At 34.8% G+C, this 23591-nt stretch overlaps 2 protein-coding genes and 1 pseudogene across 2 annotated transcripts; 1 reads left to right on the top strand and 2 right to left on the bottom strand.

Moving 5' to 3' along the window:
- Positions 1-237: 237 nt before the first annotated feature.
- On the bottom strand, positions 238-3392 carry LOC103443688 (UDP-glycosyltransferase 92A1-like; annotated as a pseudogene).
- Positions 3393-12203: 8811 nt separating this feature from the next.
- Positions 12204-17292, top strand: LOC103443591 (pirin-like protein). The gene is made up of 6 exons (XM_008382466.4): positions 12204-12614; positions 12786-12835; positions 12932-12999; positions 13090-13152; positions 13371-13474; positions 16408-17292. Exons 1-6 carry the CDS (start codon positions 12397-12399, stop codon positions 16880-16882), a joined length of 978 nt encoding a protein of 325 aa, XP_008380688.1. The 5' UTR covers positions 12204-12396; the 3' UTR covers positions 16883-17292.
- Positions 17293-19214: 1922 nt separating this feature from the next.
- LOC103443592 (ras-related protein RABA5e) lies at positions 19215-23044 on the bottom strand. Its single transcript, XM_008382467.3, has 2 exons — positions 22401-23044; positions 19215-19896 (listed from the first exon to the last, which is right to left on the bottom strand). The coding sequence occupies exons 1-2, from the start codon at positions 22738-22740 to the stop codon at positions 19574-19576; spliced, it is 663 nt and encodes a 220-aa protein (XP_008380689.1). The 5' UTR covers positions 22741-23044; the 3' UTR covers positions 19215-19573.
- Positions 23045-23591: the final 547 nt, after the last annotated feature.

Genomic DNA, 23591 nt, shown 5'->3' with positions numbered 1-23591 from the left:
GTAAATAAATGTGTAAAAATTGAAATGTCTAAAATACCCTTAAATTTAACAGTCCATTAATGAAAGTGGGTAAAGTGAGACAAAAGAGTTGAAAATGTCATTTTCAGGAGGTAAAGTGAGATAAGACCAGTTTTAGCGGGTAAACTAAAACTCAATAGTAATTTTAGGGGCATTTCGACCAATAGGCTTTGGCATTTTATGTATGGTTCTTTTCCGAGTTTTCATAGATAACAAAAGCAAAATAACTTTCTAGAGTATCAAACATTGATTAACGTCTTTTGAATCAAAACCTATCCATTTGCAAACAATAGGAATTTCTCAATTGAGTTGAAATTACCAGTAACCTAATCACCTCTAATTAACTTTTGATCAATCTTGTTTCTTTGATAAAAGAGCAGCCACAAAATCCTCCATGGCCTTGACAGGAGACCCCTTCTCCTTTCCTTGATCACCATCATTATCTCTAATTGATCTTCTTAATTTCTCCTTAATCTCACCGGCATTTTTCCTCATCCCCCTCCCTTCCCACTCTCATCCATCACCAAATCAATCACCTCCTTCACCTCCTTCCATCCAATGTAACTCTGCACACCCCTTGTCAGCTCCACACTCACACCCATCTCCTCCACCAACATCTACGAATTGTAAGCCTGCTCCGCCGCCAACGGCCACCCCACAATCGGCACGCCCTGGCTCAAGCTCTCCATCACTGAATTCCACCCGCAATGGCTCACAAAAAACCCAGTGGATTTGTATGACAAAATCTCCAACTGGGGTGCCCAGTTGTGCACTAGCAACCCCTGTTTTCGTTTACTCATTCTTTCCTCAAACCCGTCAGGCAGCCACTCTGCTTTGAAGTCTCCCTTCACATCAAACCCCACCGGAGGCCTTATGACCCAAACAAAAGGCTTTCCGATTTCTTCCAACCCAACAGTCAATTCCATCATTTGGGTTGCACTGATTGTGTTCTGAGAACCAAATGAGATGTAAATTACAGAATTCAAACCTTGCGAGTCAAGCCACTCGAGGCATTTCTCGGCGGAAAAGCACAGTTCTTTTCCAGCGCGCTACCTCGAGACCTTTAAGTCCAATGTGGATGAATTTTTGAGTGCCTTAGTAGGAATTAGAGGACCAATGCACCAAACAGGAAGCTTTAAGCTATCCCTCAAGATATCCAATCCCAACGGCTCAATTTCCTCCACAGTATAACACAGCCAACCAAAAGATTTTGTGGAACCCGAAATCTGGGGCTGGAAAAATTTTGACCAAGAATCTGGGCCGTCTGCAGCTCTTATAAACGGATGCAGCTGAGAGATGTGGAACCTGCGGTGTAAAGCCTGTCCCGAAATATTTATTTTGAAAAAAATAATATCGGTGATAGACCTAAACTAAACTCTTGTTTATTTAATTACCATTGATTTCGATTCTTTAATTAAATTCCTTAATCACTCACAAAGTCTATAACTAACATTTATTTATCAAAAATATAAGATTTAATTTTCCAAGTTTATCACCTAATTTCTTTTCTTAAAACAAATTCCCAACAAGAGATTAATTCTCGATTATTTAGGTTGCATCTAACCCTGTTAGACTGCCTACATACTCTTGAGAAGGATCAAGCCTTTCGTAGTTCACATTCATTCTATTCTTCATTTTCCATTATATTCTAGTATCGGCCAAATTCCATTTTACCTTCCACAATCGAATCAAATCAAATGGTTATCAATTATGGATTCAAAACATCAAAATTTGCATGAAAAAAGACAGCATCAACCCACTGGCCATGCGCCACTGCGGGTGGCGGTCAACCACCCCAACTCGCCGGAAAATTTCATTATTTTTTAAAATTCCTAAAACAACTCTTGATTTGATTTGGGTGTTCTTGATTTGATTCCAAAATAACTTCGACGCCCCAACCAATGCATGGGCTTTATTCCAGGCCTCAAGGGAAGTCTAATGGTGGTGGTAATTGGAGGAAAACATTTCATAATTTGAGGAATTTACACACGCACCCGCCATACCCACCTTGGGGGTTTCACTATTTTTAAGGCCAAATTCCATCAAACTTGGGTGGAATGGAAAGAGGGAATGTCTTAGAGTGTTTCCCAGGTGGGTAGGTGGTTTGATTTGCTGGAAAATCGACGGAAAAGCCCCAAGAAGGGCCACACGAGTCGGGTATGAAGGTTATGCTAGTCCCCCCCCCCCCCCTTTTTTTCTTTTCCTTGTTCTCTCTTTTCCCCTCCATTTCCTCTTTCAGATTGGTCCTCCCCCGTTTCTCCTTTCTTCCTTCTCTCCTTTTATATTCTTTACTTTCCATCCCAGCCGTCCATCTCTCCTATTGCTTTCATCCCAACCACACACGTGGCACAACTCTTTGCTCCAGATTTTCTGGAACCTTATAAAATAAAGTAAAATTACCAAATTATCTATGACTTTAAATGTTAATAAATTCTTCGTTATAACTCTGTTTCATGAACGGTTTAAGCCGTGAGAGAGTTCTATATAAAAATTTAAATTGTGACCTCAAAAGGTCTACGGATTTTAAATAATTAATCTCCAAACTCCAAACTTCGTAACTAGTTTAATTTAAAACTAAATTCAAATAAATTAATATAAATTCTCGATTCTTTCCACATATTCATAATTATGAATATCCAATTCATATATTTAAATTTTTTTTCCCAGGTTATTACATTCACCCCCTGTTAAAATAAATCTCATCCCCGAGATTTCAACCATCGAGTTACGAAAAGAAATTAGAACTATTTCCACCATTTCTTTTATGGTGAATAAAATTATAACCTCCGTCTACGATTTTATTCAAGTTGAAAATAAATAAATCAACGAAGAATTCATCTTGATTCTCAAACATTTTCTCAGTTTTCCAACCACATTCTTTGGTAAGGAAAAATACCAGAACTTCTAGCCACATACATCGGCAAAATAAATATCCGAAATCCCAGTCACACTAATTGAAATTTTAAATCATAATAATTGGTAATACCACTTACCATTACTTCGGCAGCACCAATATCAGAGATTCTGATCATAACAACATTGGCAAAAACAATATCTAACCTCAAGTCATAATTCTCGATGGCTAAATAAATACCAGAACATCAAACCACCTCTACCATTGGCTAGATAAATACTAGCATAATAACCATAAATATCATAAGTTCGAGCCATAACTATCTTGGGCCAATTAAATATCAGAATTTCAAGCCATGATCATTAATAGTTGAGTACATATTAAAATTTCAAGCCAAACCATTAGAATTGACAAATCAAATACAAAAATTCTAACCAAAATTATTGGAATTTCCAATCACATCACTAGGTAATGGAAAGAAGTTTAAAACCAAATCCGCCATATCATCAACATTGATCATTACGATATATATATATCGTAAGGAAAATATAAATATAGAGGGGTTCATGCATCATGGGGAATGTTTTCATGCTTCGTGGACGTTTCAAATATCTTCTTTTATTTTAAGCGTACCTGATTAACAGAAAACAAATATAAGCCTTTGAACTCCTCCTACAATCCGTCAATTCCTCAGCTTCTGGGAAGAGCGTGCTGATAACGTGTTGTAGGCTTATTTAATTGAACGATCTTAGGGTTTAGAAAGAGAGAGGGCCGACGACAATTAGAGAGAGGAGAGAGTGATTTAATTGTGAGGTGTATTTGATACGCTCTATTGTGTCTTTATTTATAGTAGTATGATAGGTAAGAATTTTTCCCTTTAGGATTACAACATTTAATAGGTAAGCAACTCATATTAGGAATATAAGATACATTCTCATATCTACTATGATTTACACAATCACATTCCGTTTTTAGTAGTCTGAATTATCAGATAATTTAATTTTTATCAATTAAATTGTTTCTTCAATCATTCTTGTTCAATTTTCGTACTATTTATTACGTAACACTATGTTTGGATGAAGAAATTTAAGATTACTAAGGAATTTTAAAATGACGGAAATTGAAATGACAAGATTTTATTTTCTAGAATTTGTAAATTTTCTTGTTTGGTTAATCTAAAAGAACATTGAAATTGAATACTAAATTTGTTATTTTTAAACTCTAAATCATAGAAATTGGGAAATTACACCTATTTACATGGAATTTGAACTTGGGAATTGGAGGTCCAAATCCCAAGTTTTTTTTCCACGCGGAAATTCTAAATTTCTATGTTTATGAATCCAAACAAGGGAATTAGTGCATGTCAATTTATAAATTCTGACTTTTACCAAAATTATAAGTTTATTTCCTTCATCCAAAAATAGTGTAAGGGAAACTCAAAATCATCATTCTATGTTGGGGAATTAAGAGAAATGATAGGAACATTAATTTTAAACAAAATTTACAAATTAAAAAATGTGCTACTAATAAAAAATTAACACGCTTATCAATGTTTAAACAATAATTTAATCATCATGTCATATTAATTAATTTACAAATTTTATACAAAAGTATAACTTGCCTAGCATTACTCGAATTAAAACCAAAATTTGGTTATGCAAGCAATAGCAATACAGACTTGGATTTGATTGGTTTCTAGTTTGTGACATGGAGGAAATGCGGCCACAGATGCCAACTCCGTATTGATTGAGGATACTCTTCGGATCTTCTTTGTGAGGATTACAGGAATCATTAAATCATGCTCATTCATCGTATATCGTACAGTCAGTTTTTATCAGGTACTGTTCATGTTTAATTTTAAATAAAAATATTTAAAATGATTTTTGACCGCACGATGTACGATGAACTAATATAATTTGAGAATCTCCAGAATTCTCACAAAGAGAATCAGGAGAGAGGATCCTCATTCCTCTGTATCCTGACATACATTTTATTTCTTCCTCTTGCTATTTTCCTTATGGTATGTAGTTCAGTTTTGCATCAATGTGATGCATGCTTTTCCATTTCTAAGGTTGCGTTGTAGATGACTGGAATTATAAGTAGTGACTTTCGAAAATGAATACTTCGTCATCTACTTTTAACGTCACGATTTGAAATTAGTTCTTTAATGACATGTTTATTAAACGGGGATAAGAGTAGAGAGAAACAGAATTGCACGTCTACGAAAGCATTTTAACGTTTATAACATTTGAAGTACCAGAAATTTGATGGGGCTCACCTAATGTTTGGAATCGAACTCTAAACTTACATGAAATTGAATTATTTAGATGGAAGTGGTATTTGAATTCTAGATAGCAAAACTCTATACGAAATCAAACATTTTTTTTTTAAGAAAATATCTATGCACCTTTACAATAATCCTAAAGCATCCTTCCACCTTCATTTCTCCCTCTGCCGTGCGATTTCACTGGCAAATACCAACACGGCACCACCCACCTTCATGAAAACATCAAGACACCAAAATCACTTCGACTCATCCACCGACTCGATCTCGTCGGTTGGCGACGACCAAATTAAATATTAATAAAATAAAAGAGAGAGGAATTTATGGGGCTCTGAGAGAAAGAGAGAGAAAAATAAGGAGAAAGATTGGCTGCTGAAAAAATCAGCAGCAACTTCTGCTGCTAGCAAATTATGGATGAACACGTATTCAAGTAATTAATTTTATAATCACAACTTAGACACATGTTTATCCGTGATCCGCTAACAGCAAGAGCTACTGCTGATTTTTCAGCAGCCAAACTCTGTTCGAAAAATATTGCCGCCTAGTGGTGATAGGTGAGGTTGTGGCTATGGGGGAAGGGGTGGGGGGAAGATAGAGAATGGGCCAGGAAAGCGGTGGTCACGGAGTGGATTTTTTATTTTTATATTTTTGTCAAATGTTATATTGGTTCGATAAGGGAGTCGAATCATAGCAGCAGTGCGAAGTCAACATCCCTCTTTATCATTGTAATAAAGAGTCACTTAAAAAGTAGATTAGTACCACTGATTTTATTCTCTTCACAAAAAAAATGAAAAGAACTTGAAGCCTTATCAAAAAATTTTGACAGTTAAAAGAATAAAAAAATTACTAAGGATATAAAAAAAAAAGTTTTAATGAAAAGCCCGCGGTATTGTTCACTTTAACGAAAAATTACATTTTTACACTAAAAAGTCAAACATGGTACTATTCACTTTACACTTTATTTTGTCTTATCGTTAAAACTTAAAGTTTTCAAGTCATTTTCATTAGTTTTCCTTAAAAAAATTAGCACATAAAATATAATACTTAGAACATGAGCATTCTAACAATGACATTAGTTTTCATTCAGATTCATACATGAGCATTCTAACAATGACATTAGTTTTCATTCAGATTCATAACGTAAGCAATTTATATGGATTGATACTATTATACTCCGGTTCCAGACAGTTTTAGTAAACATCTTCAATGGAAATGTGATTCTAACTCTATTTCCTTCCAATTTCTTCTTAATTCAATTCATCTCAATCTGATTACGGATTAGTAAACGAGCCATAAATGTCTTGAATCTAGTAAGTTTCCCCTCAAAAAGCTAGGGTGGTGCTATCCAACACCCATTTTTTCCTCCATACTCCCTCTCAATTTCTTGCCACTAGATCAAATAACTTGAAGAAGATCAATGGATAAAATTTAGCAAGAATGTGTGGAAGGCAAAAAGTGGTGTATGAATAGCCAATGGAGGATCCCGGATTTGAACCTTGGGAGTCTCGATGTTAAAAGTCCAAGTTTTTTAAACAGAAACAGAGCGCAAAGAGCGCAAGAAAAATTTTAGTCACTGAGGTATTTCGTCGAACATTTGGTGTGTTGTCGTCAGTCAAATCATGTTGCGCACATGTCAACATATATTAACATATGTTGAAGCAATATAATGAGTGATATCAAGAGAATTTGTCAATTCTTGTTGATGAAACCTGTCAAGATATGTCTACAATGTATTATATCAAACACTTGATAGATATAAAATGGATCAGTACCAAATATTCGAATGGTCTTTCGAAAGAACTTCACATGTATATTTCCCAAACTCCAAGTAATTTAGAGACCAGCTCGATTCCCCACCTGTAAATAGCACCACCCAAAAACTAATATCTATACCTATAGAAGAAAGAGATGAACTTTCAACCTGTCAGTTGACAAACAAAACGAGTGACGCTCCATGTAAAATAATGATTCCATTGGAAGCTGGGGGTGTTGAATGATATCCGCCATGTCCGGAACGAGGTTTTGTCCAAGCACCCCGAGTTGCATCACTTGAAATGTAATTGGCGGAGCCTTGAATTGAGGATTGTCCATCAACAAATTGAGTAGATTTAGCCCAACCTAATGTACAATGGGCCATCGGACTTCGATAAAGGTGATTGTTTAGACGAGCCTACAAACCCATAAGGTCACATCCTTTTTATTTTTATTTTTTTTCCAAGCTACACCGTCTCATTGTTTAGCATTGAAGGGTATTATGGGACCATGAATTTTAGGACCACCAGATTGAGCTGGTTTGATTGAGCGTGATATCACATAAGCTTCGGAACGAACCTCACGGTCCAGAGCGAATTGACGGCAATGGATTGTCGGAGCAAAGTCATTTTGATATGTCTGAGAATGTGTCAATGGATGGGCATAGTAGTCTTTATCGCTGGCCAGAAAAGAGGTAGCATCGTCATTTTCAAACTATGTCATGTTTTGCTTTATGTTGCTATTAAATTTATACAAAGAGTTAGAACGATTGCTCACGTAATGCTAGTGGATAAACACAAAAAACTCAGTAAAAACTACATTGGGCATCTTGGAAAAAAAAGGGGCAATTTGCTGGAATAGGCACGTTTTGACATATTGTTGCACTTTTGATCACTCTTTCAAAAGGCAAATAGTCTGAATGACCAGTTTTTTACATTTGGTTGTAGAAATGATCAATGTTTATTATCGTCATTTTATCATCATTGCGTGGTTGTTAGGTTATCATTGTGTCATCAATATATGATCAATATTTTTTCGTTACATTGATCATTCCTAAAATCAAATGTTAAAAATAGATCATTGATGCTGATTACCCGTTAAAATTTCTATTTATGTTAGGTTAGCAAGACTTAAGAGTGAGTGTTTAAGGAATGAGCATATACACGAATGGAATGGAATCGAATGGAATTGAATGGCAGAATCGTATGAATTATATGCTCTCAAATCCCATTTTAATTTGGTTTCCTTTTGGGATTTTTGTTGTTTGGGTGTATCATTGGTAATTTAATTTTGAACGTTTTAATTTTGAACGTTGATAATAGACATCTTGTGTTATTTTAATTTGGCAATGTTTTACAGTAAATTAATTATTTTTTTTTAATACAGATGATATTATAATATTACTACGTTAACAGGATAGGGTTTGACCTTAAACGTAGTGAACTAAAAAAATAACTTAATTAATATGACAATCCACTACTTGCTACACTAAATTAATTTAAGTTTGAAAGAAAATGACACATATTAGCGGATTGCAAGTGCAATGGGAACACATTTTAAGAATTCAATGAAAATTGTGATACGTTCCCATTAAATACGTTAAAACTTTCTTAAAAGAATAGGATGAAAATCATGAAGTGATAGACATTTGCTTTGAGTATATAGGAAATTTTTGAAGAAAATTGATGACCAAGTGATTGTGCGTGACGACTGGATGAAATGAATCCCCTTGAAACTACATACTATATAAGAAAATTGTAACAATGGTTTATCAATTTTAATCCAATTGGAGCACTGATTCTTTAACTAAAAGTCTCTGACTGTTAATCTCTGAACTTATCAAAATGTTTACTATGATCATTTTCGTCAACTCCCTCAAAACTTTCGTCAAAATGAGTCATGTGGGAAAAACAACTTACAATTGGTTAAAGTTGAAGAACAATTTCTCCAATTAGGTTAAAATTGAACGAAGATTGTTACAATTTATCTCGTTTGGTTTTCTATATTTGCTCTTTTATTCACCCTCACGTGACTCATTTTGACGGAAGTTCTAACGAAATTGAAAGGAAATGACCATAGCTGCATGTTTTGATAAATTAAGGGACCAATGATCACAAATTTTTAGTTTAGAGACTATTATTTGAAGCCTTTGCTACAATTTCTTCCTTGAGTTTGAGTAGGTCAAGGTCAAACTAAATCCCTACTCACACAATCACTTTCACACACCCTTCCTCCCTCCCTCCCTCCCTCCCTCATGGTGACTAGGGGTTGACTGATATCTTTACCTCTACTGAAGATCAACGAAAAAAGGTTTAACAAAGTATGTAAGAAGTAAAAATAAACGTGTGAATGGTATTACCAAAAAATATTATCTCAACCTTGACAGAAGCAAGAAATAAACTTTTTACATGTCGGTTGACAGACAACGAGTGACGCTTCAGGTAAAATACTAATGTACAATGGGCCATGGGGTTTCGATAAGGGTGACTGTTTAGCTGAGCTTACAAACTCATATGGTAACACCTTTTTTTTTTTTCAAGCTACAGAGACTCATTGTTTAGCATTGAAGGGTATTATGGGACCGTGAATTTCGGACCACCGGGTCGATCTGGTCGGAATGACGGTGATATCGCATAAGCTCCGGAATGAATCTCACGGACTAGAACGAGTTAACGGCAACGGACTGTCGGAGCAAGTCATTTTGATATGTTCAAGATTGTGTCAATGGATGGGCATAGTAATTTTTAAGGAAAACTAATGAAAATGGCTTGAAAACTTTGAGTTTTAATGATAAGGACAAAATAAAAGGTAAAGTGAATAGTACCATGATTGATTTTTTAGTGTAAAAATGTGGTTTTTCGTTAAAATGAACAATACCGGGTGTTTTTCGTTAAAGTTTTCTAATTTTTATTGGCGACTAGAAAAGAGGTAGCATCGTCAATGCCAAACTATGTTATGTTTTACTTTAAGATGCTAGTAAATTTATCTAAAGAGTTAGAATGATTGCTCTCGCAATTCTGATGAATAAAAAAAAGAAAGAATAAAGACTACTTTTCACCCCTAAATTTGAGTACAAAAAACTACACTGGGCATCTTGAGAAAAAATAAGGGCAACTACCTGGAATAGACACGTTTTGTCATATTGTTACATTTTTTTTATCACACTCCATAAAACGGCAAATAACCTGAAGGATCAGTTTTTGATATTTGATTGCAGAAATTATCAGTATTTATTATGTCATTATTATATCATTGTTGTGTGGTTGTTATGTCATCATTGGGTCATCAATGTCTGATCAATATGTCGTCATTACTAAAAACTGATCATTCTTGCTAATTGCCCATTAAGAGCTCGTTTAAATGTGCTTTTAAAATAACTAAAACCACTTTTAAAGAAAAATGTTTTTGGGTTCTAAAAGTACTTAAAGTGCTTCATGCAAGAAGCATTATACTATAAGAAGTACTTTAAATGCTTTTCCAAACATTTTCATAAAAAACACTTCCAGCCATTTAAAAAACATTTCCAAACTCCCTAACATTGCTATTTTTGAGAGGTTGGTAATAGCGAGAGTTTAAGGAATGAGCATATATATGAATGGAATCGAATGGAATTGAGTGGCATATTCATATTATATGCTCCCATTTTTTTATGAAACCATGTTAATTTGTTTTCCTTTTGGAATTTTTTTAGTTTAGATGTATGTACTTTAATTTTGAATGTTGATTATAAACATCTTGTATTATTTTAATTTGGCAATGTTTGACACTAAATTAATTATTTTGTAGTACAGACGATATTACTACGTCAATCCAAACTATAGAAGATGACATCGTTTGAACCCGAATAATGAATTGAAAAAAATGACACATAATAGCAAATGTGAGGGAGTGACAAGTGTGAAACGCATGCATCACACAAACACATCCATAAACCATTGGACAGAAAGGGATCTTTCAACGATCTGAATCTCAAACTAAGTGGATTAGGTGGAAAATGATCCGGAAATGATCCCTTTTCCATTGGACAATGGGATAGCAAATGCAATGGGAACACATTAAAGAATTAATTGAAAGTTGTGATATGTTCCCATTAAATACGTTAAAACTTTCTTAAAAAGTAGGATGAAAATCAAGAATTGATAGAGATTTGCGGTGAGTTCCTTGGAGGGTTTTGAAGAAAATTGATGACCAAACGATTGTGCGGTGATGACGACTGCATGAATCCCTTTGAATTCTACATATTATATAAGATCAGAAAATTATAGCAATGATCTCTCAATTATAATTTACTTCGAACAATATATCTTCAATTAAAAATCTGTAACTATTGGTTCCTTAATTAATCAAAATGAGCAGTTATGGTCATTTTTGTCAATTCCATCAGAACTTTTGGCTAAATGAATGATGTTGGAAGAATCATTATTACAATTGAGTTACAATTAAGGGACCATTACTCCAATTAGGTTAAAGTCGAGTGACTATTGCTACAAAGTTTTCGCATTTGGTTTTTCATATCGGGTTCTTTGTTCAGCCTCAAGTGTGTGGTATGTGAAACATTTTGAAAAAAGTTTAACGAAGTTGACTAAAAGGAATATAATTGCGCGTTTTGATAAATTAAGAGATGAATGGTCACAAATTTTTAATTTCGAGACCACTGCTGAGTTAAAATTGAGAGATATTTTGCTGCAATTTCATCATTGAGATTGAGTAGGTCAAAGTCAAACCAAACCCATACTCACATACACACACACCCCCACCCTCCAAACCTCATGGTGACAAGGGCTTGACATCACCAATCATCAGTGGTCCAAGGAGGCTGAGTGGGTCCAACTCTATGTTTCCCCACGCCTCCTCCAATTTCCTAATGTAAATGTACGGCAGACCCAGTCAGTCACCCACGGCCAACGCAAAAAACTAGAACCCCATTTTTATTCACAGAAAAGTTTTAAAAAAACGTCTTAGAAACTCAATTCCCTAATGTACGCCGTCTTATATAGCTATATACTGTTATTAATTTACGTGTTAAAATAAAATACATTTCTATATCTTATGTAGTTCCATACTGTTATTAATTCAACTATTAAAGTAAAATTGATTGCATAATTGATATTCTTATTTACTTAAAAACTTCGGAAATTATTTATGACAACCTTTTTTGGTGACAAAGAAAAATCATCACGATAACAAAAAAACTTAACACATGAAATATCTCATATAAAATGTGCACGTAACACAATCAACATAACCAACACGGTGGACAACATTCAATTCAATTTCATCGTTTAGATACGAATTCTTACCCGTTGTGCTGGTGTTCCCCAATAAAATTCTCCATTTTTTAATATTTGATTTTTTTCCATTTCCAAATCGGCTGGTTTGTCCGGCCTCCCACCATTCTTAATGCCGTTATATATTAAATCAATCATATCATGGAAGTTAATAAGACACGCATCCAGCTCTCAACTTCTCCATATAAAAAGCAACGCTCATGAAAGCTATTTTCACAGCACCACACACCACCTCACTATTCCGCATAGCCACCAACCGCTTCAAAATCCCAGTCCCTTCCTTCATCCGAAGCACCATGTCTGATTCCGATCACCAATCCCTCCCTCCTTTTTCCTCCCCAAGAATGGTCGTCAAGAAGGTCCTCGCCAAGACCCAGCACGAAGGCGATGGTGCTGTTGCCAGGAGAGCCATTGGAAGGTAACCATCTCAAATTCTACCAGTTTTTCAATTTTTTTATTTTTTTTATCCTTTTTGGCTTTTGAATCTTTGATTTTTACACTTTTTTTTGGGATTTCATTACATGGTTTCTTGTGTTCTTGAGTTTTTGAAAACTGGGTTCTTATTTGTTCGTGGGTTTTGATTTTTTAGCCGCGAGTTGAGGAACCTGGATCCTTTTCTGATGCTGGATCACTTTTCAGGTACTGTTTTTTCATTATTTTAATTCCTTTTTATTTTATTTTATGGATGATATGAATTCTGTGCTGACATTGTTGTTTGCTTTGTGATGTTTGCAGTGTCCCCTCCTGCTGGATTTCCTGACCACCCACACAGAGGTTTCGAGACTGTCACATACATGTTACAGGTCAATCTTTTTCCCTAACGTTTTTGGATTATGGATTTCAGATTGCAGTAAGAACTTGAAGTTACAAGTTTTGGTTTGTTTGGATTTCAGGGAGCAATCACTCACCAAGACTTTGCAGGGCACAGGGGTACAATCCGGACTGGGGATGTGCAGGTATATATTGATTTGTTAATAATATTAGAGTCGTCAAATTTGTTCACGTATATATTCACCGAATTATGTGTCAATATCGTTGTTGTTGTTACTCGGTCAAAATAAATGATCAAGCGTCGAGGCGTTATTTGGTGAATAAATTTGACGACGGTGGTAGAAATGTTTGTGATTGGACATTCATTAAGCATTTTGTTGGATGTGTGAATTTTTGGGGACAGTGGATGACGGCAGGCAGGGGAATAGTTCATTCAGAAATGCCTGAAGGAGAAGGACCCAACACTGGTTTGCAGCTTTGGATCAATTTAGCCCAGAAGGACAAAATGTACGTATTTTTTCTCATTCCACTGCTTAATTTAGGATAATGTTATTTACACACCTCTTTTATCTCCCACACATCCTTAATAATTTATGTTTATTGATCTTCTTCAATTCGATCATAGTTGAAAATTAAAACATGTGTGTGAGAAGTAAAAATAGGTGTGTGAATAGCACCGCCTCATAATTTATTTTTGTGCATCAATCAGTTGTCAATACTTAGTATTTATATCTATGCACTATGTTGTGAGTTGAATCCTCACCGATCTTTACCCCCTACCAACTAACAATTTAACACGACAATTTGTCAAAAAAAAAAAAATTTCAATACTTACATTTTAGTCCCTTTTTGCTGACCCGTAATTGTTTATATAATCATCCAACTACTAAAACTATTTTTGACCGGACCATTTCAAAAAACAAAAACATAAATAGCAGCCATGGCCACCGAGAAGAGGTTGCCAATTTGCCATGCATGACCGTTCTCTTAGAGGCTAGCGCATGGCCGGCGTAAATGCCAACGACAACATTGCGCAAGCATTTCGAGGACAAGTTCATCTCATAAAGAATAGTTTGGAACTGAAATCATAGATATTTAGAGTAATATACATGAATAACTTAGGTTTACAAAATTTGATTTCGACCAATAAATAATTTTACCCTCGTTTAAAAGTGTTTTTAAAATGATTAAAAATATTTTTAATGAAATTGATTGCTTTGTAGAAGAAACATCATGCATTTGCTTCTTGAAAAAAAATGCTTAAAGTACTTTTTTTTAGAATTCACTTAAATTTGTTCGACTGGTTTTAAAAATATTTTTCACTAGAAACGACTTTAGTTATTTTAAAAATACTTTCATTATAGATTAAAAACACAAAAGGTTGATTGACTCAATGTGAATGTTGTAATTTTATTTATTTATTTATTTTTGTGTATAAACGGGATCTATTTGGACTTTTTGTAGTCTGACAAAATCTTCATAGAATATTAGTGACGAAAGTTCCTAAAATTGTTTTATAAATTATTTCACACCGGCATGAGTTGACCATTATTTATATGAAAACTAACCAAAAGTTTTTTTTTAAAGTTGTAGTGCCGAATATGTGTGGCTGACTCACCAAAGCCTTTTTTAATTAACTTTTTACTGAAAAACAGTTGACCCCACAATGCTCAAATACATACACATGTGGTCTCGTTGGAACCCCACCAACAATTTAAAAAAAAAAGTACTAAATAATTAGCAAAGAAATTAGGATTTTTTTTATTCCATGCCATGGGGAACTGATACGAGAATTTAATATTTTATACATTTCTGTTTATTTTTTTACTGTTATTTTTTTTAATCTTTTACACATTCTTATTTATATATTTTTTTATTTTATAGATTCGTGATATATCTATTTGCATGTCATTCTAATGAAAATTAGCCGAATTTATACCACTTATTAATAGAATCTCCTTTGTCAACAAAAAATAAACGAAAATATTATTATACCCTTTCATGCAATTTTTATTTATTTTTGAGGTAACTCTTTCATGCATAATTAAAACAAAATATTAGATAAGAAAAATATGGGCATTAAAGTAATTTTAACAAAAATAATTTTTTTTTCCTTCTCTCATTCACATGTCATTAAAGCATAGCATATCTCTAATTTAAAAAGGCTTTTTTTATTAGCACCCCACATAATGTTGAATACACCCCACATTAAAATTTAATGTTAAATGACTTGTATGCCTTAATATGCAATGACTATTTCGACCTCGTAAAATTATAAAAAATTTAAAATAATTCTAAATACACCCCAAATAACACATCCCAATATTATTTATCTTCTTCAACTCTCAAAACCATTCACTCTCCATTGTACGTAGAACAAAACCCTAATCAATAAAACTACAAAGACGTTTTCACAAAACCCTAATCAATAAAACTACAAAGACGTTTTCTGAAAAAATTATTCATAAGAGAATCTTAATCCAAAACCAAATACACTTACATTGATAATTGATATTCAATCAATTAATCCCAACTTTTGTCCCCATTTTCATATTCCTACTTGGGCAGTTTCCATCTTTCTGAACCTAATTCCTTCAGTCAAATCAATCTTCCATACCAAATCAAGTAGCCCTTTAATTAGTCTTATGAGTTGGTTGTTCGGCTCAGAGAAGCAATACAAAGGCCCTCATTTGCAAGTCTTGTTTTAAGGATATATGGTTTCCACATATTTTCGAGGAGAGCTCGGAAAGGTTGTCCCTTTCTTTTGCATACACATCTTTTAGGTTTCGCAACATTGTCCTGCTTATCCTAGGTTGAAGTCCGAACAAAAAGAAATCGAGGAACTGAAGCATTGGCCTTTCCTTTAAATGTTGTGACCTCAAGTTTTTAATCAAAGCAATGTTACTCTTTAATCAACATTTGGTGTGGCGTGGCGTGGAAGAAAAAGAAGAATAATTGTGGCTGATTCTTGCTGGAGAAGGGGGAGGGCTAATTTTTTCTTTTTCTTTTTTAAGATATGAAGAGTGTGGGGTATATGTAGAAAATGTGGGGTGTATGTTGTGGTGTGGGGTGTGAGGGTATTATGGAAAAGTAAGTGGGGTGTATTAAGATTAATTGTAATTAAAAAAGCAAATGTGGGGAGTATTAAGTTTGTAGGGTGCATTCAACAATATGTAGGGTGTTGATAAAATAAGCCTTTAAAAAAATTAAAAATTAAAAAAAAAAACCGCATTTTCTCACTTCTCTCTCTAACATTTCTTCCCACTTCTCTCTCTTCCATATTATAGTTTTTTTTTTTAATTTTTATATTTACGCATGCATGGTATATGAGCTCCATCTAGTAATTATAATTATTTTGATTTACTGCGAGTAATTACAAAATTATTTTTCAAAAACTTTATAGTTCTCTATATTCACTATGAAAATATTCTTGCTTGCAGGATTGAGCCAAGATACCAAGAACTCCTAAGCAAGGACATAACTAGGGCAGAGAAAGACGGGGTCGACGTCCGAGTTGTCGCCGGAGAAGCATTGGGAGTCAGCTCCCCAGTTTACACCAGAACACCAGCAATGTTTCTAGATTTCGTCTTAAAACCGAGAGCTCAACTTCATCACTGCATACCGGAAGCCTGGACTTCATTTGTGTACGTAATCGAAGGAGAAGGGGTGTTTGGATCAACTCATTCGTCAGCTCATCACGTCTTGGTTTTGGGTCCGGGAGACGGCCTAAGCGTGTGCAACAAGTCATCGGAGCCGTTGCGGTTTTTGTTGGCGGCAGGGCAACCCTTAAATGAACCAGTGGTTTCGCATGGCCCTTTTGTGATGAACACACAGGAGGAAATCTACCAAACTATTCAGGACTATCACCATGGCATGAATGGGTTTGAAATGGCCAAGACTTGGAGATCTCAATGAGTGGGAAGTGACTGATTTTCGCACTCATCTTTCTCCTCCGGTACTCCTCTTTTCTTCTTTTCGTTAGTTAAATTGGATAAATCGACGGAAAAAAAGTAAAAAGAGAAGTGCTGGAGGAGAAACTAAAAATAGAAGAATAAGATAAAGGAGTTGTCCTTATCATCAGTCAATTGTCTCCATATGTATTCCATCCATATTAGCAAATCTAGTAGGAAGTGAAAAGAAAACAAAAGATTTTACAGAAATTGGGCAAAAGCTTCTAGAAGAATCTTGAGTTTATATTGGTTTACCCACTTCTTGTATGATGGGTCTACTTGTCTTTTCATTTACTTTTCTTTCAGTAAGATTTTTCTTTTCCTTTTTCTCTTTTGTAATGAGTTTTTATGGTAATTATGTTTTGAATTTGATTATATTATGTTCGGTAGTGCTATTCATACACCTCTTTTTATTTCTCACAGATCTTCTGTTAATTTATGTCGTTTGATATTCTTCAATTCATATTCCAGCTTACGGTTGGAACTAAAAAGAGTGTCTCCAAAATAAAAAAAAAGTGCATAGATAACACTGCCTTGTATTTTTTCTATTGGGGTTGTATGGTGGTGGGAAATAGTTGTGTGGTAGGGTTGGCTTTTACCTTGTGAGTTGGGTTCTCAACCATATCTCTAACACCCCAAATTGATCCTCCACCAACCATGTGATTGCTAGAACAACCACTTCTCACCCACAATTGAGTTGAATATTTTGTGGCAAAGGTTGATTTTGTTCTAGAACTAAAATCTTTGGGGTGATGCCACCATTGGGATATCAACTTAGTGGCATAGTTGGGAGTTGAGGTTAGGCAAGCACCCAACTCCCATGATCCATCCCATTACTCAATCTAAGGTGTGAATTTGCGGCCATTGATTCCGCAAATAAATAGAAAAGTCTTCTTTTGCACAATTTGGTCTACCATTAGTGTTCGTAAACAGTAACATAAAAATAAAGTAACAAACATTGTTCGCATCCTCACAGATAAGGAGTTTCACCTGATTTTTGAACTGGTCGTATCAGAATCAAAGAGTTCTAATGCCAACAAGAGTGTCTTCCAACTCAACTTGTACCTCTAGTCGATGAAGTCAATCACATATATTGAATTGACTTAGAACTTGTTTGGAAGTGTTTTTAAAATAGCTGAAAGCGATTTTGGTAAAAATATAACCAATGATTAATAAAAATCAAGTGGGTCTTGAAAAAACACTTTTAGTATTTCCTAAAAAAAAGCACATATCTGGTGCTTATTCCAAAAAGCATTTGAAACTCAAAATCAATTTTACCAAAAACATTTTTAATCATTTTAAATGCACTTTCAAACGAACCCATAATAAAAGAAAAAATAAATAAAAATTTTATACGCACACATCAAACTTCAATTAATTAGTAAGAAGGAAATGCTCCATGCATCTAAGGAACTATTTGCAATGAAGTCGACATCAGATGATCAGAATGGTTGCTTACAGACAAGTGCCTGGGTCTACTTAAAAATCACATACAACTGGCAAATAGGGACATTCAAATAATGTAGCTACCAACTGAACCAGCTCACCATGCATCACCACCTCACACAAGAAATTGGCTGGCTACTCTTACGTAGAGGTGAAGTTTTGAGTTTTCTAGGACCATCTCCGAAAGGGCTAAATATAGCCCCATTTAGATTTTTAGTCTCGAAAAAAATTATTTTTAAATAAACAGTGTCAGGTCATACTTATATGTCATTTTCAACCAAATGGGCTAAACATAGTCCCCTCAATAATTTATTAGTTTTAAGTTTATATTTCATATTTATTGGTTAATTTAATTAAACTACCGTTTGATATTTTCAAATTCAGCCATTGAATTTAAATTAATTATTGCATCTGAAGAACTAAGCCAAAAAAAAAAGGTAAGAGAGGAACTACATTTGGCAACCTGGTATCCCTTCAACCAAATAATGGCCTTGTGAACTTCATAGAATTATAACTCAACTATCGGTTGGAGATGAGTTTTTAGAAAAATCAAGCTTTTTTTTTTTTTTTTGAACTTTTGGACCTTTAGTCATCTCCATTGGAGATGACCTACGCCACCGGGTTAGCCCGGTGGTGAAAGTGGGTAGATTAACAGTCAAGATTGTGCTAAGTCCATGATTCGAAATCCTCCAATGTAACCAAAACAAAGGAAAGAAGTTTTGAGTTTCCATTTCTTCAAATGACTACACATTCACATACAAAACTTCTATACCAAATATTCAGGTCCTAGAGACAAACTCACAAAAGAATGTCTGCTCAATTTTTTTCTTTGATAAATGCACACGTCGCGATTCAAAATAACATCGTTCCATGTTTTTCTCCACTGCACTGTAAAATCACATAAAATTCATCGAGTTGCTGAACATAATATACTTACCAGAACAAATTACATCACACCAAAGAAAACGGGTGCCGGTCTTCATTTTATAGAAGTTACATGGCTTCCATCCGGAGTACAAATTCAACTTGTTTACATGAATTAAAAAGATAAGAATTTACTTGTATGATATCGACTTGTTCGGAAACCTTTAAGTAGGTACCAAATACCAAACAAACCAATTAACGAACCAAATTCAATAACCAACCTTGGAAATGCCCTCGAGTGCTCGTCCTATGCATTTTTGTGTTCTTTTTGGAGATATAAACCATATCAACCGGAACAGCAAGAAAAATAGCCCTGGGTTTTCTTTGATCCGTCTGCTCCATTATTAACGAGGCTGACCCTGTTCACAGATAACTCTGCTTTGTACGTATCAGAGTTCAAGACCTTCCGGCTGACATTGTTATATATTTCTTGAATCACAAGCTCAAAAGCCTTTATAACATTTGTTGAGTCCAGGGCAGATGTCTCCATGAAGAATAACCCCTCTGCTTCAGCAAGGCTTCTACCATCCTCAACACTCACAGCCCTGATATCCTCTAAATCACATTTGTTCCCCACTAGCATCATTGCCAGAGTTGTATCGGAATGAGCTGCACCAATGATTAATCAAGCTCAAAAATAAGAACTTAGTAGTAAAGCAAGAAATGGAGGTTACAACGACCAAAAGTAATCAGAGATAAGAGAAGAGTTGTTGTGTCTTAAATTCAAATAATATAACAAGGATACATTCTGTACATACATTCGGTAAGACAAATGAAATAATAATATACAGAATCCATTGCAATCCCAAGCTAGCTTAGTCATGAAAAGGGCCATGAAAGAGAGAGCTAACAAGAAAACTCAGTTTAGAAGTTCATTCGAAGCTAATATGATATAGAGAGATACAAATAAATATATTACACAAAAGCAGGTATTTTCATGAAAAGAATAGACTACTTTCACTATATAGAACTGATGATTGCAAACTTATTAAGCAAGACTCTTCCATAACTTCGTTTTTCAACTTCTCGAGCTTCTTGGAATTTAATTCTTGGAAGAAAATTCAATCCAAGATAGTCCCATAAAGGATATGGATTTGTCCATGCTTCAGAGACATGCCAATGCGTTCTCCTTCTACGATAGAAAATCTTGATGGTCAAGTTTTTAAGCGCTTTTGCTCCTATGTGATTTGTTTGGTTGGTCCATTTAGGATAGAATTAAATTTTTAGGCATTTAGTTTTCTCTAGAAGTTGTTGTCTAAATTTTTTAAGAGACATTCCTTTTAGTGTAATGAAACGTGATTCGGGGAGTATTTTGAGCTGAATGCAATTTTACTTAGGCAAAGTTTTTTGGACACAATGTGCAACGTTATCAACTTTGTAGTCTCAAGGTTAATATACAGAGGAGAAAAAGAAAAAGGCCTACTCACAACTTGTGATGAAGGCTAACTTAAACAAACTTGGTGATCATGGCAAAAAGGAACTTTTATAAATGCAACAAAATAAATAGCATGATCATTACCATCATGAAGATGTAATACCAAGAAAAAACCCATAAGAGGAGTTGCTAACACAAGAAGCCATGAATAGAATCTATCAATATTCATACGGAAAAATGATAAAAAAAATAAAGGATTGGGATTGTGTAAGCTAAACATCTAATGCATTCACTATTAGAAGTAATTAAAAAAATTTCATTGTGTTGTATTTTTTCTTACAAGAACAAAATAATTACAACCACAGTTGACATGCAATCCACAAACACAATAAAATAGTAGTGACTAACTATTGACATTGTATTTCACTATTAGAAAAGGTAAAAATTTTGGTAAATAAACACTAATTGTACATTTTGAATTTTTCAGAGAAAAATTAAGGTACGGATATGGACCTCCTAAAGAATGAATTTTTCGAGAATAGTGTGGAGACTACAAGTGTTGCTAGCCTAATTTCAAACATATAACAAGATAAACTAACAAGGCATAAACTTCATGCGGTACTAAATACCAAGAACACTTGGTTAACTAGATGGTCGGCTAGGAAAGCATGTCCCCCCACATAAAAATTCCAATGAGGAGTTGTAAGGACCCCCTTACACTGATTGATTGCTCTTTCGCAAATAGATTCGGATGGCCAAAGCTCTTAGATTCAGCAAACAAACAAACATGTATCACTTGGGCCCTCATATCTCAGACACTAAAAACAATCAATCATTATCTGTCAAACACCTCCTCAGTAGATTATAGCGGCGATTCATGCATCTTAGATCATAACTTCAACCAATACTTCTTGAATATATATAATTTTTTAGCTGTCTAGAAACTTGAAGATTCCTTTATTACCCCTAATACTCTGTATAGAAGCTAACACGCCATATTACATACATTCGACCACAAAGTGTTTCACGCAAAACAACCAAACCATCAAGTTATCTGAATCTTCTCAACTACCCAATAGACGCACCTCAGGCCTAGATTTGCAATGAGGATCCTCCTTGGATCCTCTTTGTGACGATCCCAGGGATCCTCCAATCACATCCGTTTATCATATATCGTGCAGTCAATTTTTATCAGGTACTGTTTATATTCAATTTTAAATAAAAAAATTTATGATGATTTCTGACTGCATGATGTACGATGAACGGATGTGATTTGAGGATCCTGGGATCCTCACAAAGAGGTTCCGGCAAGGATCCTCATTCCTCGATTTGACACAATAGACTTATATAAATCATTGGCTACCGGAACGTATTCAAAAGTTTACATATATTAGTCAATAACTCAATATAAGCAGAATTTTCTTTCAATTTTATAACAATTTACACATCCACCCCCAAAAAACAAAAGATTTTGAAAAAAATAATTAGCTTTCTTCTGAATGAAGTTTTCAAACAGAGAACTCTTAATCATAATATAAGATCTAAATCCATATCCATCACATCCAGCAAAATCCAACCAAAACTCACATTCACCAAAAACAAATACAACCCACAAATCCAACAACCACAATTATCGCAATTACTTTAGCAATTTCGCTTCAAGATGAAAACACCATAACCAAAAGCAAAAGCAGAAAAGAAGAAAACTTTGTCTGAATAGACAGTGTAAGTAGCTTACTCTTGAGCTCATCGAGCCAGCGGCCAACACTCTCGAAAGTGGTCTTGCGGGTGATATCATAGACAATGAGAGCTCCGACGGCGCCACGGTAGTAAGCAGAGGTGACGGCCCTGAAGCGTTCCTGTCCGGCGGTGTCCCAAATCTGAGCTTTGACCTCTTTGCCGTCGATTTCCATGCTCTGGGTCTGAAACTCCACGCCTATCGTCGCCTTGGAGTGGGCATTGAACTCGTTCCGCGCGTAGCGGGAGAGCAAGTTGGATTTCCCCACCGCCGAGTCGCCGATTATGACGATCTTGAAGAGGTACTCCTCCCCTGACCCCTCCTCGTCTGAAGACGACATCTCGCTCGCCCCTTCTCCCTGGTTCTTGCTTGCTTCTTCTTCTTTCTGTTAATCCAGCACAGAAATTTGAGCACGCAGTTTGAGAATGGAAGGAGTGGGAGGGAGGAAGCGAGTTTTTACAGAAAAATGGCGGTCTGTCGGATTTTGGAGGAGAGAGAGAAAGGGGGAGGAGAAAGAGAGAGAGAGGAGTGATGGTGTTGTAATTGCGCTGGCAGGAGGCAGACGGACATACTGCGCAAGTAGTGCCTTCGTCGTAGGTTTTTGGGCATCTTTTTTTTCTTGTTTTATTTTTTATTTATTATATTTCTAATTCATTCTTTTATTGCGGTTTTACGAATAGACTTGACATCTTCAATTAAATATTTTAAAAAAATAAATTCTGTTTAAGAAATGGGTATTTTTGGAGGGACAATGATTGTATGCCATTCATTTTCGATGCCCTTCTGTTTTGTGTGGTTACGATTAAGTTATATTAACATTTTATATTATTATTTTTATAGATATAATAAGATAAAAATAAATAATAATATAAAATGTTGACGTGACTTAACCGTGACCACATAAACATGAGAGCACTGGGAGGGCACCGAAAGTGAAGGGCAGACAATCCTTGTCCTTTTTTGAGTTGGTCAGGCCTCTACTGGATGAGCTTACCAAAAGTAATATTATTCATACTATGTTTTTATATTGTATTTTTATATTATTTTAGGTGATATTTAATGCAGACAGTCATATCATTTGAATTAATCAAAATTTTCAATTTAGTTTATTATTTAATAAATTAATAATTAAGAAAAATTATTTAATTAAATGATGATTGTGGTATACGAAAAATCTTTCTTCTTCGTTCT

This window comes from Malus domestica, chromosome 04 (assembly GCF_042453785.1).
Source record: "Malus domestica chromosome 04, GDT2T_hap1".
NCBI lineage: Eukaryota > Viridiplantae > Streptophyta > Magnoliopsida > Rosales > Rosaceae > Malus > Malus domestica.
Note: the sequence above shows the minus strand (reverse complement) of the source record. Positions and strands in the feature narration are given on the sequence as shown.

Excerpts from the sequence above, each read along its gene's own strand:
- LOC103443591 (XM_008382466.4), top strand. The coding sequence starts at position 12,397 with ATGAAAGCTATTTTCACAGCACCACACACCACCTCACTATTCCGCATA. Across the intron at positions 13,000-13,089 it reads CTGTCACATACATGTTACAG|GGAGCAATCACTCACCAAGA; the intron begins GTCAATCTTTTT and ends TTTGGATTTCAG. Across the intron at positions 13,153-13,370 it reads TCCGGACTGGGGATGTGCAG|TGGATGACGGCAGGCAGGGG; the intron begins GTATATATTGAT and ends TTTTGGGGACAG.
- LOC103443592 (XM_008382467.3), bottom strand. The coding sequence starts at position 22,740 with ATGTCGTCTTCAGACGAGGAGGGGTCAGGGGAGGAGTACCTCTTCAAG. Across the intron at positions 19,897-22,400 it reads CTGGCTCGATGAGCTCAAGA|CTCATTCCGATACAACTCTG; the intron begins GTAAGCTACTTA and ends TCATTGGTGCAG.